At 45.7% G+C, this 16,648-nt stretch overlaps 2 protein-coding genes across 4 annotated transcripts in view; one reads left to right on the top strand and one right to left on the bottom strand.

The window, feature by feature from the left end:
- RNF121 (ring finger protein 121) overlaps positions 1–5,484 on the bottom strand; it is a 69,210-nt gene extending 63,726 nt beyond the window's left edge. For 2 of the 3 annotated variants that reach the window (XM_025356905.1, XM_025356906.1), the window contains exon 1: positions 5,061–5,461. In XM_025356905.1, coding sequence (XP_025212690.1) covers positions 5,061–5,065 — 5 coding nt within the window. In that variant the 5' untranslated portion in view covers positions 5,066–5,461. Of the gene's footprint in view, positions 1–5,060 lie in introns of all 3 variants that reach the window. The other variant, XM_025356904.1, reaches the window with a different exon arrangement.
- A 46-nt stretch (positions 5,485–5,530) lies between these two features.
- Positions 5,531–16,648, top strand: part of LOC112606808 (short transient receptor potential channel 2-like) — a 27,517-nt gene continuing 16,399 nt past the window's right edge. Inside the window, exons 1-4 of the mRNA XM_025357709.1 lie at positions 5,531–5,820; positions 10,149–10,314; positions 14,340–14,481; positions 15,589–15,744. Of these exons, the coding sequence (XP_025213494.1) occupies positions 10,270–10,314; positions 14,340–14,481; positions 15,589–15,744 (343 nt within the window). The 5' untranslated portion in view covers positions 5,531–5,820; positions 10,149–10,269. The remainder of the gene's footprint in view (positions 5,821–10,148; positions 10,315–14,339; positions 14,482–15,588; positions 15,745–16,648) is intronic.

Raw genomic sequence — 16,648 nt, 5'->3', positions numbered from 1 at the left:
CCACAAAAAAAAAAAAAAAAAAAAAAAAAAAAAAAAAAAAAAGGAAATGTCTAGCGTAGAACAGGATGGGCAGTATAGAGTACTCATATTGCCCGTCGTGGTTAACAGCACAAGCACTGAAGTAGTCTTGGATTTGAACCCCAGTTCTGTCACCTACCTGGCTGTATAACATTGGGCAAGTTACTTAAATTCTCTATGCCTCAGCTTCCACATCTATAGAATGAGATAGTAATAATAGTACATATCTTATAAGGTTATGGTATTAAATTAGATCATGAATCTAAGGGCTGGGTGCAGTGGCTCATGCCTGTAATCCCAACACTTTGGGAGGCCGAGGCGGGCAAATTGCTTGAGTACGGGAGTTTGAGACCAGTCTGAGCAACATGGTGAAACCCTGTCGCTACAAAAAGTTAGCCAGGCATGGTGGTGCACACCTGTGGTCCTAGCTACTTGGCAGGCTGAGGTGGGAGAATCACTTGAGCCTGGGAGGCCGAGGTTGCAGTGAGCAAAGATCACTCTACTGCACTCCAGCCTGAGTGACAGAGTGAGACTGTCTAAAAAAAAAAAGAATGCATTTAAAACACTTGGCACAGGACTAGGCACAGAATAAGTAATCTGTATTATTTCACCCTCAGCACTCTTTTCTGCTAAGCCCTGGCTTCAGAACCCTTCTCAACACAGGCTTCTAAGTATCTATGATCAGGTGCTGTCACTGAGATAAAACAAATCTGCTATTCCTAGTCTAGAATATGAGTCCACTGTTTACTACTTTATGGCTTTTTCCCCACTACACTTGCCACCACTCACTTTACATGCCTAAAAAAATCCAGAGGTAGTCAGATATCCAGACTAAACTTCAATCACATATTCCTTGATCCCTCAGTAAGATATTGGCTTGGACCAAAAATCTCTAGAGAAGAAAATCCCTGGCAACAAGGTATATTTACTAAATGTCTATAGGGAGAGAACCACAGGTGAAAGAACAAACAAAAACCCAGTGATTACTGCTTGAAGAAGCAAGGGATGGGAACTTCCACAGTCTGCCCGCTGGGGGTTTACCAACTTATCTGGGAAAAGGAGATGTAACACTGACTGCCACTTCCTCCTTGATGTACCTACCGCACCCCCCTCACTATCACAGTATCTGTGACATATTTTGCATGTACTTATCACTCTTTCTCTACTCATACCAGTCTGTGAACTCTCTGAGGGCAATTATCACACTTTATCCATCTTGGTATTATCAGGCACACCAAAGTGCCTGGCACACAAATGTTTCAGAAGTTTGAGGACTAAGTTGAGAAATGAGGGAACAAACTTAAACAGAGAAAACAATAAAAGGCAAGGGGAAAAGGTATTAGTGTAGATCAGAATAGTCCAAGAAGCCAAGGGAGCTAGAACTTTAAGGGGCAGGTGGAATTTCAAAAGGCAATAAGGGAAAAGAAAGGCATTCTAGGCAGACTGGACAGCACCAACAAAGCCTGGCAGTAATTAGAAACAGTACATAGAGTGCTACAGCCAGAAAGAGCTAGAGACGATTTCATCCAATAATTCAATTCTCATGGGGATGTCATAAACATTTAATAAAAAAGCATATACCATTAGGCAGAAGAGCTGGCATATCACAAACATCCACTAAATGGTAGCTATCATACTACTAATCAAAAATAATGATTATCAAATACTTATTGGGTGCCTACTGTATGCCAGGAACATACTGAGTGAAGAGAATACAATGGTGAGCAAGATACACTTGGACTCTGCTCTCTCACGAAGCTTACAGTCTAGTGGGGAAGGCAGACAATTTTATAATGCTTGGTGGGGCTGGCCTAGGCAAAGTACAAGTAGGCTGAAGGAACATAAAGTGGGGTCACCCAGGCTGGGCACGGGGGCTCACACCTGTAATCTCAGCACTTTGGGAGGCCGAGGTGGGTGAATCACGAGGTCAGGAGATCGAGACCATCCTGGCTAACACGGTGAAACCCCGTCTCTACTAAAAATACAAAAAATTAGCTGGGCGTGGTGGCGGGCACCTGTAGTCCCAGCTGCTGGGAAGGCTAAGGCAGGAGAATGGCGTAAACCCGGGAGGCGGAGCTTGCAGTGAGCCGAGATCGCGCCACCGCACTCCAACCTGGGCAACAGAGCAAGACTCCATCTCAAAAAAATAAAAAAATTTTTTTTAAAATTTAAAAAGTGGGGTTACCCAATCAGTGGACTATAACAGAAAAATCCTTGGTTTTCAAAGGGTGGCTTCAAGCACCTTAGGGGTTCTGTTGAATCCATTCAAGGACCACAAGGCTTCAGAGTGAGATTTTGTTTGAATAAAAGGATTAATGACTAAATAAAGGTTTAAAAACCACCAATCTAGGCCGGGTGCGGGGGCTCACGCCTGTAATCCCAGCACTTTGGGAGGCCGAGACGGGTGGATCAGGAGATAGAGACCATCCTGGCTAATACGGTGAAACCCCGTCCCTACTAAAAAATACAAAAAAACTAGCCGGGCGAGGTAGCGGGCGCCTGTAGTCCCAGCTACTCGGGAGGCTGAGGCAGGAGAATGGTGTAAACCCGGGAGGCGGAGCTTGCAGTGAGCTGAGATCCGGCCACCGCACTCCAGCCTGGGCGACAGAGCAAGACTCCGTCTCAAAAAAAAAAAAAAAAAAACACCAACCTAGTCCAATCTCCTCTTTTAACAAGAGTAAAACAGGGCCAAAGAGAGAGAAATTATTCACCTGAGGCAATAATATTAATACCTCAAGTTAGCTGCAGGCTGGGATACCTGCTTTGAACTCTGGCTTGAGCTAGAAACTCCTCACTGAATCTGCATGATTTCATATCATTTTGGTAAATAAATAGGACTTGGGAGTGGACACATCCAGATTCACAGTCACTAGCCAGGCAATGCCCTGGCTGGCCCTATTGGGTATTGAAGTGCTTTTCTACCTTAATTCCCAAGTTAGCTTTCTGTGCCCAAAGGGTGCATCTAATTCCTTTCAGAGGTTGGTTAGCCTCCCCTTTGAGGAGGAAATCACTAGCTCCAGGAGTAGACTGACACAGTGGCTCACACCCGTAATCTGAGCACATCTGGGAGGCCGAGGTGGGCGGATCACCTGAGGTTGGGAGTTCAAGGCCAGCCTGACCAACATGGAAAAACCCTGTCTCTACTAAAAATACAAAAAATTAGCCGGGCATGGTGGTGCATGCCTGTAATTCCAGCTACTGAGGAGGCTGAGGCAGGAGAATCGTTTGAACCCAGAAGGCAGAGGTTGTGGTGAGCCAAGATTGCACCACTGCACTCCAGCCTGGGCAACAAGAGCAAAACTCCATCTCAAATGAAAAGAAAAGAAAAGAAAGAAAATGTTATTTTCTCCCCTGCCAAAACTGCTCTTTATCTCAATGAACCCTGACATACACAACTAAAGCTTTGAGATATACATAATTGTCTCAAGGGAGAGCCCATGACTAACAAACCATAAATAAGAACTTCAATGCAGTATCTACCCTTTCCAAAGTGTCTTCAAATATATCTCATTGAACCACAGCCAACTGTAATCATAGAAATGTAAAAGCCAGAAGGGGTCTTAGAGGTCATTTCCACAACCACTTCACCTAACCAACCAACCGATATCCAAACACCTATAGTCTCTAGTGATTGGGAGGCAGAAGACTACAACACTTCTTTAAAAATTCCCCTGCTGTGATCACCTGCCAATTTCTCAGTCCCTTCCTCCCATCTTAATGATCTCAATCAGGTAACCCAACTCCTCCAACTCATCCCACTACCAGACAAGTCTTAGTGCTTCCCAAGTCCACTTCTCCCTTTCTCTGAACCTCATCTTCAATCATCCCCAATCCTCCCCACTCTTCCCACACCCAACACACAGCAAGGGGCCGCTAAGATTCTGATCCCTCAGAGATCTCCCTGGTTCTATCTCTGACAACCAATCCCCTTCCTCCTACTCCTGTGATGTCTCTGTCCGTATGCTGGCATGTGCAGGATCACAAACACCACTAGATCTCAATGCCTCTGGCTTCAAAATCTTTTCATTTTCCTTTTTCACCTCTCTCTCTGCTTCTCTGCCCTGTCCCTTCACTCCTTTCACACTCAACATCTCCTTTCTCCTAGTGATTCCTTCAAGGACCGCTGGTAATTTAATATCCCAGTCTTTAAATGCCTATTAGATAGGTAAAGGGAACATACAATCTCAAGGAGCTCACCTTCAAGGAACTCATAAGTCTAGAGGGAGAAAGAGGGACACTTATTTATCGTTTAAAACTCAGCAACTCCGGGAAGCCTTCCCTATCCCAAGCTGAACTGTTACACACTTCTCAGTGCCACCATTATATCTTTAATGCAATGACTATTCTTGTCTGTCTCCCACCACTAGATTGTGGGCTCTTCAACAGAGGAGCCCCTTGTCTCCCTAGCACCTGGCCCAGGATCCGGAGCAAAAGTCATAATGTTTATTAAGTGAATAAATGTATGAACTCCGGCATACAATCATTTATTCATCCACTTGTTCCTTCATTCGTTGACGAAAACTTTACTGAGCGTACATTAGATACAAAGTCTTAGAATGTAAGGATAAACAAAACATATCCAACTTTAAGATAACTCAAAGCTATACTACTAGTGGATTAGCACTCTTTCCAGGTCTGTGTCCCCAACCCCCATCCTAGGCTTAGACAGAGTCCTCTCCCACAGAGGAAGCCCTTGAAGAAATTCACGCCTCTCCAACTCAAACTACCTCTTAGCCCTTCGGTCCTACCCTAAGACCCCCAGCTAGTAATCACAAAATCTTAACACCCCCACTCCTCCGACCTCTCTCTCTGTCCTCCATCTCCAACCTTGAAGCTAATGCAAGTCTTCTACTCCCAAGGCCGCCTCGGAGTCCCCAAGTCAGGAGTGCCTCTGACTTCCCTCTCCACGCACCCGCCCCCTAGTCAGCTCCTTCCCTCTCAGGATCTTTCCCGTCTCTCCTAAGACCCCCACCTCCCGATACCTCACTGCCCCTCCTCTCAGTCTCAGGCTGAGTCTCTCCTCGTCTCTCAACTCCGCTTACCTCATCCAGCTCCCGTTCCCCAGCAGCACCACCTCCAACCTCCACCTCCACCACCGCCGCCATCTTCCCGGCTCGCCCCCTCACCGCAGTCCCCGCGCGAGCCAGCTGCTTCCGCCGTTCAAGTGCTCCTAGCCAATCGGCGGCTCGGACTCCAGCAGAGGGGGCGGGGCATCAAAACAGGCGGAGACTGTCAGGCATCAGGAGGTTATCTACCTGATGCACGTTTCAGGATCAAGGAGAGAGGAGTCCCGTGCCCTTCCAAGCTTCAGGAAGGGAGCGTTCTTGGAAAATGAGAAATTTGAATCGCATTATTTTCAGTGGAACTATTTAACCAATTCTTCCCTTTGCAGAGCCAAATGGGAGAGTTCCTAAACGGGCAACTTTCGCGACGCTCCCTCAGTGTGGCCTCCAAGGAGCGAGACGTGGGGACTAGGAACTACGTTTCCCAAACTGCACTGAGGCTGACCCGGAAGTTTAAATTCCGCTCCCTCCACGAGAAAGAGTTGTAGTGAGTGAAAATAAACATTAAAACACACGCAAATGTATTTTCCTGGCTGCAGCACCTGCCGTCTTGCCTCGGTAGGAGTCATTTTCAAAAACAGCAGCTTCTTGAGGCCCAGAACGCATTCCTGTGCTACGGAAAGCGGAAGAGTAGCTCTCGGGGTCAGAAGGCGAAGGTTAGAGGGCCGAATTGGCGGGAGAATAGGTTGGTGGTCCACGATCTGAGGCAACGGTGGCTCCGCGAGGTCCACGGTCCCGGGTGAGGGGCTTTGGGATTTGTTGATGGGGAGGGGAGTGGCCGAGAGGGAGGAGGGGTGGCCATCAAGGAAATGAACAGAGCAGCCTGTTCCCGATGAACAGTAAAAGCAGAGGTACGGCTTGAGCTCCAGAAACTGAGAGCTGAAGAGCCTTGCGGGACCTCCACGGCCCCTACATTCCGCGTCTTAGTTAGGCTGTCATGCCAATTCATACATTCCTGCACACCTTTCTAACCCACATCCTGCGGCCCCCGCTTCTGCCGTACCCTCGTTTTTGTACACCATACTGCCCCACCCCTACATATGCCTTCGTAACTGATTTTTCAGCAGCATGTGAACTCGATACCTTGCAAGCCTGTAGCCCCAGTGCACACGCCTCTGGGCGTCCGCCTGGATCTGTCTGGTGAATGGAACTAGGATGGCTTGTGAGTCCACAGAACGTCTAGAAAAGTCAGCTTTATATTGGGACCAACAGAAAATTACAGAGAATTATTTACATCATCTACAGGCATCTCATGTACTTAAAATAAAAATAATTATTTTCATTTTGTGAAACTTAATACGGAGAATGTTATAAACACCGTACACCCATCACCCTAAATTGACTATTGGCCTTATGATTTATTTGCTTACTCATTTTTTAAAAGCTAGGTAATACAATAAAAGTTAAACTTACCTGTTTTTTCTACTCTCAAGCCCATTACCCTCTCATCTTCTCCAGAAGCAACTATTATGGATTAGAATTAGCTTGTGTTCTCCCAATCCATTTTTAAAAATTATACGTAGCCATGACTATACAGTATTGTATTGTGTTTCATTTTGTTTTTTAATCCAAGTGCTTTTTTTTTCTTTGAGACGGTGTCTTGCTCTGTTACCAAGGCTGGAATGCAGTGGTTCAATCTGGGCTCCCTGCAGCCTCCGCCTCCTGGGTTCAGATGATTCTCGTGTCTCAGTCTCCCGAGTAACTGGGACTACGGACACGCCACCACGCCCGGATAATTTTTGTATTTTTAGTAGACACGGGGTTTCGCCATATTGGCCATGGTCTCGAACTCCTGACCTCAAGTGATCCACCTGCCTCAGCCTCCCAAAGTGCTGGGATTACAGGTGTGAACCACTGTGCCCAACCTGAGTGATACAGGGTCTGGCTCTGTCACCCAGGTGGACTGCAGTGGCGTGATAACTGCTCACTGTAGCCTCCATCTCCCAGGCTCAAGCAATTCTCCCACCTCAGCCTTCTGAGTACCTGGGACTATAGGCATGTGCCACCACACCTGGCTAATATTTTAAATATTTTATAGAGATCGGGTCCCACTATGTTGCTGGTCTTGAACTCCTGGGTTCAAGCAATCCTCCTGAGCCTCTGCCTCCCAAAGTGATGAGATTACAGGTGTGAGCCACTGTACCCAGCCTTTTAGGTATAATTATTTGTCTTTATTTTATTTTGTTTTATTTTATTTCATTTTTTGAGACAGAATCTCACTTTGTCACCCACGCTGGAATGCAGAGGGGTGATCTTGGCTCACTACAACCTTTGCCTCCCAGGTTCAAGCAATTCTCCTGCTTCAGCCTCCCTAGTAGCTGGGATTACAGGCATGTGCCACCACACCCAGCTAATTTTTGTATTTTGAGTAGAAATAGGGTTTCACCGTGTTGGCCAGGCTGGTGTCAAACTCCTGACCTCAAGTGATCCACCCACCTCGACCTCCCAAAATGCTGGGATTACAGGTGTGAGCCACCATGCCCAGCCTAGGTATAATTTTTTAAATATGTTGTGAGGTAGGGATCTACTTTTGTTTTTCTTCTCATTGTCAACCAATTTCCTGAGCATCATTTATTACTTTATTGCTTCTGACAGAATCATGATGCTGCTCTGAAGTGTGGGAGATCATGAACATGACAAAAATCCACATCCTCAAAGAGCTTACTACTTAGTAAGGAGGCACACAGGGTAAACAAGTAATTACCAAAAATGGCAGCAACAGTTTTTGTAAGGGAAGGAGTTCTCAAAGAACTTAATCTTGTGAGAACTGCAAGCAGTTTGATTGTTGGAATTGCCAAACCAAGAGTGTTTATTTATTTATGTATTTATTTATTTTTGAGATAGGGTTTCACTGTCTCCTAGGCTGGAGTGTGATGGTGCGATCTCAGCTCACTGTAACCTCTGCCTCCCAAGCTCAAGCAATCCTCCTGCCTCGGTCTCCTGAGTAGCTTGGGCTCCAGGCACACGCCACCATATCTGGCTAATTTTTTTTTTTTTTTGTAGAGATGGGATTTCGCCATGTTGTCCAGGCTGATCTTGAACTCCTGGGCTTAAGATATCCACCGTCCTCAGCTTCTCAATGTGCGGGGATTACAGGCGTGAGCCACCATGCCTGGCCTGAGTGTTCATTGACGATGAGAGATGGTGGAGTTTTTTGCATCAAATCACAAAAATATACTGTGAGTTTCTTCAAAACAGAGGCTATATCTTACTTATTTTTATTATTTTTATATCTCCAAAATCTAGCAGAAAGAAGGAAAGATATTTGTGTGCCCAGTGAGTTCCCGTAGTGGGAATAGTGAGCTTTAATTAATCTGAGCCCTAGAGAGGAGACTCAGGACTCATTTTTCATTCTTCTGTCTTTGAAGCCTTAGCCCCATATTGGCTGTGGCCTGTGAGGAGTGCTTGATGTTTGAATGGCATTCACTAAAAGTTTGTTACTGCTATTGCTACAATCTACCCCACTTTGAATCCTTTATGACTGTGAGCCCTTTGGAGCACAATTTTTATGGTCATTCATTCAACAGACATTTGCAAATCAGGAACTATATTCTCCCTTTTACATTGGGTACACAGAAATGAATCAGACATGAAACCTGTCCCCCAAGAGCTTACAATTTGTCAAGGGACAAAGAAGACATATCCCATATAATTGTAATATGAGGCACTCTGTTAAAGGCTAAGTGAGGATTGACAGGATGGAGCTGTCACCTTAAGGTGTTTCAGCAGAGGAGAGGTGACATTTGAGCACCAAAGATGCATTAGATTTGGTAAATGGGAAAGAGAAAGAACATTCCAATCATAGGCAATGGCATGAGCAAAATCTTGGAGAAAAGGGAAAAAAACTTTTGGTGGGGAGGGTAAGCAAAAAGACCATTATGGCCAGGAGTATATCAAGAGTCATGGACTCATATTTTCAGGAGCCAGATGGGTAATAAACATGAATAAAATAGACAGGGTTAAATATTTGAAGATATTCCACCTAAAGACATTCAGGCAACTTTAAAACTCCTCTCAGCAAGGAATTGTTGAAGCAAGGTGATGGATGCATGAGTTCATTATACTAATATGTGTGTTTTTGCATATATTTAAAAGTTTACCTAAAATGTTTAGCAAAACACGAAGTACAAATACCCATGTGAACTTTTTTTTTTAGAGTTAGGGTCTCAGTCTGTCACCCAGGCTGGAATACAGTGGCACCATCATGGCTCACTGCAGCCTCCAACTCCTGGGCTCAAGTGATCTTCCTGCCTCAGTCTCCTGAGTAGTTAGGAATACAGGCACATGTCACCACACCCAGCTTACCAAGGGTTTTGCATAAATCAGCAAGTCTTTGAAGATGTCTAGTAGAGGAATAACTTCATGAAAAGCTAAATGTAGGAAGATTCATTTTAGGAGAAGAAGAAAAAAAGTTGTGTCATATATTTTGTTGAACATTTGTTGCCTATCCTTACCATGTACTAGGCTCTAGTGATATAAAGGTGTATAATTTAAGGCACAATTCATGCCCTTGAGAGCTCACGTGTATACAAATCCAACATTAACATCTTAATATATTATTTTGCACTTGCTGCTGTGTTGCCTTCTGGTTGCATTCGAGTTATTTTGTGTTTTTTGGAGCCTCATCAGCTGATCCAAACCTACTCCCTGCCACCACTCCCACCAGGCCCATGTTGGTCATGGACTAACTCGGCCGGGTGCAGTGGCTCACACCTGTAATCCCAACACTTCGGGAGGCCGAGGCTGGTGGATCACGAGGTCAGGAAATCGAGACCATCCTGGCTAACACAGTGAAACTCCGTCTCTACTTAAAGTATAAAAAATTAGCCGGGCGTGGTGGCATGTGCCTGTAATCCTGGCTACTTGAGAGGCTGGGGCAGGAGAATGGCATAAACCTGGGAGGCAACACTTGCAGTGAGCCAAGATCGCACCACTGCACTCCAGCCTGGGTGACAGAGTGAGACTCTGTCCCAAAAAAAAAAAAATAAAGAAATGAACTGACTGCTGCAAATAACTCCTGTTATCACAGGCACGGCTAGTTTGTTTTTCTTCTGTTCTCTTTTTCAGGAGTGATATGAGGATTCTTGCTTTTCTGGAAGCTAACACATAGTCAGTGCCAAAGTAGTGACAGAAGAAATCTTGGGAGGAAGCATTTTTGCCTTGTACTTGAAACAGCTGCTGGGCCACCATGGCTCCTGTGAAGATCAGCCATGTGGTATCATTTTCTTCTCAGGTATATTAATCAGCAGGCATGATTTGTTTTCTTGATAACTGAAAGGAGTGAAAAAACAGGAGTCTTGGCTCCACTTTCAGGAAACTCCCAATCTAACAGAAGAGACATTGTGAGTTCAGAGTCTAAGAGAAGAAACAGCTCTTGCCCTCAGGTTGTTCCCACAGAAGTGCAGGAAGCGCAAAAGAAGTATTCTCAGAAGTTGAAAGTACACAAAGCAGCACCCTCAGGATTCCAGCCAGTTTGAAGGGCTCTGGCAAAGCTGTAAGACCAGAAACTGCACCAGGATCCTCAGAAGGGGAGTTCGATCATTCTATCATTGAGAACAGGGCAGGGCACTTGAGGTAATCCCAGACTTGTGAGGATATCACCACCACCATCAAGTGTGATCTCAGCCTCCTTCCTGAAAGTTCTACAATATCCCAATTAGGGCTAGATTCTAGGCCCTGAGACCAGGCCTGATCTGATGTGGTGATTCTTAGGGACTTCCCACCCTTTCCTCTCCTGTCACTGCTCTATTTACTCCTACTCGCCCTCTTCCTCTTCTGTTATCCTGGTCTTTCTCAAGGGGTGCCATTGGCATTTGGGGCCATAAGTCTGTATTTTGTAGCAATATCTTTTGCATGATGAGATATTTAGCATCCCTGGCCCCCAGGCGTCTTAGTCATTGTGACAGTCAAAAACATCCCCACACGTTTCAGGGAGATCCTTAGACCAGGCATGGGACTCATGCCTGTAATTCCAGCACTTTGGGAACGTAAGGCAGGAGGATCTCTTGAGCCCAAGACTTCAAGACCAGCCTGAGCAACACAGGGAGATCCCATTTCCACAAAAAATTAAAAATTAGCCCTGTGTGAGAGCATGTGCCTGTGGACCCGGCTACTCAGGAAGCTATGGTGGGAGAATTACTTGAGCCCAGGAGGTTGAGGCTAACAGTGAGCCATGATTGTGCCACTGCACTCCTGCCTGGGTGACAGAGCAAGACCTTGTATCAAAAAAAAAGAAAAAGAAAAGACCCTTAGAGGATCTTTAGGAACTAATATATTAACCCCTATTCTAAGAAAAATAGTATTACACTTACCCTCCTTACCTGCATGGTCAGGCTAAACAATTTGCTTCATAGACTTTTTATTTTTTTCAGACAGAATCTCGCTCTGTTGCCCAGGCTGGACTGCAGTGGTGTGATCTTGGCTCTTCACAACCTCTGCCTCCTGAGTTCAAGTGATTCTCCTGCCTCAGTCTCCTGAGTAGCTGGGACTATAGGCACATGCCACCATGCCCAGCTAATTTTTGTGTTTTTAGTAGAGATAGGGTTTCACTATGTTAGCCAGGCTGGTCTCAAACTCCTGACCTCATGATCTTCCTGCCTTGGCCTCCCAGAGTGCTGAGATTACAGGCGTGAGCCACCACGCCCGACTGCTTCATAGACTCTTAGCCTTATAAAATGCTAGAGAACATTAGCTAGTTTCAAACTTTGTGTTTTCAGCTGTACTCTGTAGAGAGACCCACTTCTGGAAGTTGAAAGGGAGAAGGGGACAAGTATGTCCTTAGTCCTCCCTACCTGTGCTCTAACCAGAGCTCTCCTTTTATTTATCAAAAAAATATGCACATGTGCGTGTGCGCACACACACACACACCAGTGTAAGATTTCAGTTAAAAGGGTTTTATTGCTAAAACAGAAAAGGTTGAAAACCATGAGTCTGGTCTCTCTCTTTCACTTATGGATGAACACATTTAGATTACAGGGCTCATACCTGTAATCCCAACACTTTGGGAGGTTGAGGTGGAAGGATAGCTTGAGGTCGGGGTTGGAGCAATGTAACAAGATCCCATCTCTACAAAAAAATTTTAAATAGCCAGGTGCGGTGGCTCACAGCTGTAATCCCAGCACTTTGGGAGGCTGAGGTGAGCAGATTGCTTGAGCCCAGGAGTTCAAGACCAGCCTGGGAAACATGGTGAAGCCCCATCTCTACAAAAAATACAAAAGTTAGTCAGGTGTGGTGGCATGCACCTGTAGCCCACCTCCTCAGGAGACTGAGGTGGGAGGTTCCTGAGCCTGGGAAGTTAAGGCTACAGTGAGCTGCGATTGTGCCACTGCACTGTACCCTGGGCAATGAGCAAGACCCTGTCTCAATTAAAAATACAAATTAACTAGGTGCAGTGGCATACACCTGTAGTCCCAGCTACTCACTTAGGAGGCAGAGGCAGGGGGATCACTCAAGTGATCTTTGCAGGGATTTGAGGCTGCAGCGAGCCATGATTGTATCACTATACTCCACCCTGGGCAAGACCCTGTCTCTTAAAAAAAAAAAAAAAAAAGAAGAAATTTGTTTGTTTGTTTGTTTGTTTGTTTGTTTGATATAGGGTCTCACTCTGTCGCCCAGGCTGGAATACAGTGGCCCAGTCTCGGCTGACTGCAACTTCCGCCTCCCAGTCTCAAGCGATTCTCCTGCCTTGGCCCCCAAGTAGCTGGGATTACAGAAGGAAAGAAACTTAGACCCAGAGAGAGAAAGTAGTTTACTCAAGATCTGTCAACCAAAAAATATCTGACTTTAGGTTAGAACTCATAATTTATATCTCAATATCATTATTATTGATTTTGATTAATCACTTTATATCTAAGCATCAGTTATAAACTTAGAATAAAAATATTTGACTTTCTTATCCCACAGAATAACTATAAAGATAAATAAATGTCCTTGAAAACATCTTGGCTGGGCTCGGTGGCTCACGCCTGTAATCCCAGCACTTTGGGAGTCCGAGGTGGGCAGATCACCTGAGGTCGGGAGTTCGAGACCAGCCTGACCAACATGGAGAAACCCCATCTCTACTAAAAATACAAAATTAGCCAGGGGTGGTGGTACATGCCTGTAATCGCAGCTACTCGGGAGGCTGAAGCGGGAGAATTGCTTGAACCCGGGAGGCAGAGGTTGCAGTGAGTGGAGATCACGCCATTGCACTCCAGCCTAGGCAACAAGAGCAAAATTCCATCTCAAAAAAAAAAAAAACTTATAAATGAAATAGCGTATCATGGTGGTTAAGAGCTCTGCTTTTAGGCCGGGCGCGCTGTCTCACACCCGTAATCCCAGCACTTTCGGAGGCCTAGGCGGGCAGATCACAAGGTCAGGAGATTGAGATCATCCTGGCTAACATGTGAAACCTCATCTCTACTAAAAGTACCAAAAAAAATTAGCCAGGTGTGGTGGCGGGCGCCTGTAGTCCCAGCTACTGGGGAGACTGAGGCAGGAGAATGGCATGAACCCGGGAGGCGGAGCTTGCAGTGAGCTGAGATCACGCCGCTGCACTCCAGCCTGGGCAACAGAGTGAGACTGTCTCAAAAAAAAAAAAAAAAAAGCTCTGCTTTTGGCTGGGCGCGGTGGCTCACACCTATAATCCCAGCACTTTGGGAGGCCGTGGTGGGTGGATCACGAGGTCAGGAGTTCAAGAACAGCCTGGCCAAAATGGTGAAACCCCGTCTCTACTAAAAACACAAAAAATTAGCCAGTCATGGTGGTGAGCACCTGTAATCCCAGCTACTCAGGTGGCTGAGGCAGAGAATTGCTTAAATTCGGGAGGCGGAGGTTGCATTGAGCTGAGATTGTGTCACTGCACTCCAGCCTGGGTGACAGAGTGAGACTCTTGTCTCGGAAAAAAAAAAAAAAAAAAAGCTCTGCTTTCAGAAACCTGGGAATTCTGCTTTGCTTGGTTATTGAGCCTATGGCCTTCAGTAAGTTTCTGAACCTCTCAGCTTCAGTACTGATCTGTTAACTTGGAAGTAATAATAGTAACCACCTAAGAATTGTTGTGAAGATTAAAGGAGGTCATCTGGTAAATGAGATAGAGAAGAATGATACCTGTAAACCACTTGGCACATGATAACAGAATTCCTATGGCCTCCCATCTAGTGCCTTGTCTATCATGTTAGGATGACTGGGACGGTTTGGAGTTTTAGGGACCCCTCATTTGTGGGCATCCTTTTTCCCTTGGGCTCAGTGAGATTCCTGATTTTCTCCTCCTCTCTTACTTAGGATCCCAGGTATCCTGTAGAGAACTTGCTAAACCCAGATAATCCAAGGAGACCTTGGCTCAGCTGTCCTCAGGACAAGAGTGGGCAACTGAAAGTAGAACTACAGCTGGAGAGGGCAGTGCCCATTGGCTACATTGATGTGGGTGAGTTCTCTGTGGCCTAGGAACCTCTGAGGAAGAATACAGGAATGATAGTCCCCTCTAACTACTCCACTAGCGTGTCTCAGTTCATTCTGGCTGAGCAGCCTTTATGGAATAAGTTTTACCTGGGTGTCAAACGGAAATGTGGCCCTTGCCCTTGGAGCAGATCTGTGTGGAGAACTCCAAGGGCTCTATTCACGTAGAATACAATGTGAATGGTGCTCCTCAAATTATGCAACATAACTACCATGCTTTGATCTTAGTGGTTTTGGTAAAACCTTAGGATACTGAGGTAATTATAAATCCCAGCCAGGCACAATGGCTCATGCCTGTAATCCCAACACTTTGGGAGGCCAAGGCGGGAGGATCCCTTGAACCCAGGAGTTTGAGATCAGCCTGGGCAACATGGCAAAATGCCGTCTCTACTAAAAGTTCAAAAATTAGCCAGGTGTGATCGTGCACACCTGTAGTCCCAGTTACATGAGAAGCTGAGGTAGAAGGATCATCTGAGCCCAGGAGGTTGAGGCTGCAGTGAGCTGGGATAATGCCACTGTACTCCAGCCTGGGCAACAGTGAGACCCTGTCTCACAAAAAATAAAAATAAATAACAACAAATAGAACCTGCATACACCTGTAAATGTCAGTGTCAGGAGGATGCTGGAGAGATGAACTGTGCAAGGATAATCCAAGAAGGCTGAATAGGAGTTTATGGATTGAGAAGATTGACCTTAGAATTCTCTGGAATCTGGAACTGTCAAGTCCACTGGTCTGTTTCGTCAGGACAGAGAGATGTCAGGCTCCCTAGCAAGGAATTAAAAGAGACAGAATTTAGCGCTCTCTACCAGGGCCAGAGGACAGAGAAGCAACAAGTCTCTTTAATCAGGGGAAGGGTTCTGGCTGGAAGGAACATGGTGAATGTGTGACATTGGTATTTAGTGGACTGGAGTCTCATTCCACTCCAGTTACTGGCTCCCTGTGGGACTCCACATATCAATAAACCTTTCTGGCTTTCAACTAGCTGTGAAGTAGAGAAGTGACCTCCTTCCACCCTATTCCTTTGTCTTCAGATGTCTCATCCCTCTTAACCTTCTCTCAACCTTTTGTCCCCAGGTAACTGTGGCTGTGCATTCCTGCAAATTGATGTGGGCCGTTCTTCCTGGCCCCTAGACAGACCTTTCGTCACCCTGCTCCCTGCAACCATGCTAATGTCTCTAACTGATTCAAAGCAGGGGAAGAACCGCTCTGGGGTCCGCATGTTTAAAGATGGTAAAGAGGGCAAAAGCAGAAAAGATGGGGGTGGTCTTTATGAGAAACAGAGATGCAGTACTAAAGAGGACTGTGAGTGCTATTAGGTGTAGACTGTGAGAGGGAGCCTGTGCAGGGGCTTAGTTATATCTGCTGGGGGCAAAGGGTGGTTAAGGAATGGTGTGCTTGTGTGTGAGATCTGTGTGCTGAGGATGCATGCTAGCTGGAGAGATGGAGATTTATGAACTATTTATATTTATACATAACTTGTGGTTCAGTAGGGCCCAATATATAGCACACACACACTTGTTGATTATTTTTTTGGCCGGACGCGGTGGCTCACGCCTGTAATCCCAGCACTTTGGGAGATCGGGGCGGGTGGATCATCTGAGGTCAGGAGTTCGAGACCAGCCTGGCCAACATGGTGAAATCCCATCTCTACTAAAAATACAAAAATTAGCCGGGCATGGTGGTAAGCGCCTGTAATCCCAGCTATTGAAGAGGCTGAGGCAGAAGAATTGCTTGAACCTGGGAGGCAAAGGTTGCAGTGAGCCGAGATTGTGCCATTGCATTCCAGCCTGGGCGAAAAGAATGAAACTCTGTCTCAAAAAATAATAACAATAATAAGTTTTTGTGGGTATAAGTGTGGATGTAGGATAGATGTTTTTTGTTTTGTTTTGTTTTGTTTTGTTTTTTTGAGACGGAGTCTCGCTGTGTCACCCAGGCTGGAGTACAGTGGCGTGATCTCGGCTCACTGCAAGCTCCGCCTTCCGGGTTCACACCATTCTCCTGCCTCAGCCTCCCAAGTAGCTGGGACTACAGGCGCCCACCACCACGCCTGGCTTTTTTTTTTTTTTTTTTTTTTTTTTTTTTTTTTAAAAAAGGTGGGGTTTCTCATTTTTGTAATAGAGGGTCTTTCCCCCCT

This window comes from Theropithecus gelada, chromosome 14 (assembly GCF_003255815.1).
Source record: "Theropithecus gelada isolate Dixy chromosome 14, Tgel_1.0, whole genome shotgun sequence".
Classification (NCBI taxonomy): Eukaryota; Metazoa; Chordata; class Mammalia; order Primates; family Cercopithecidae; genus Theropithecus; species Theropithecus gelada.
This window is presented reverse-complemented; position numbering and strand designations above follow the sequence as displayed.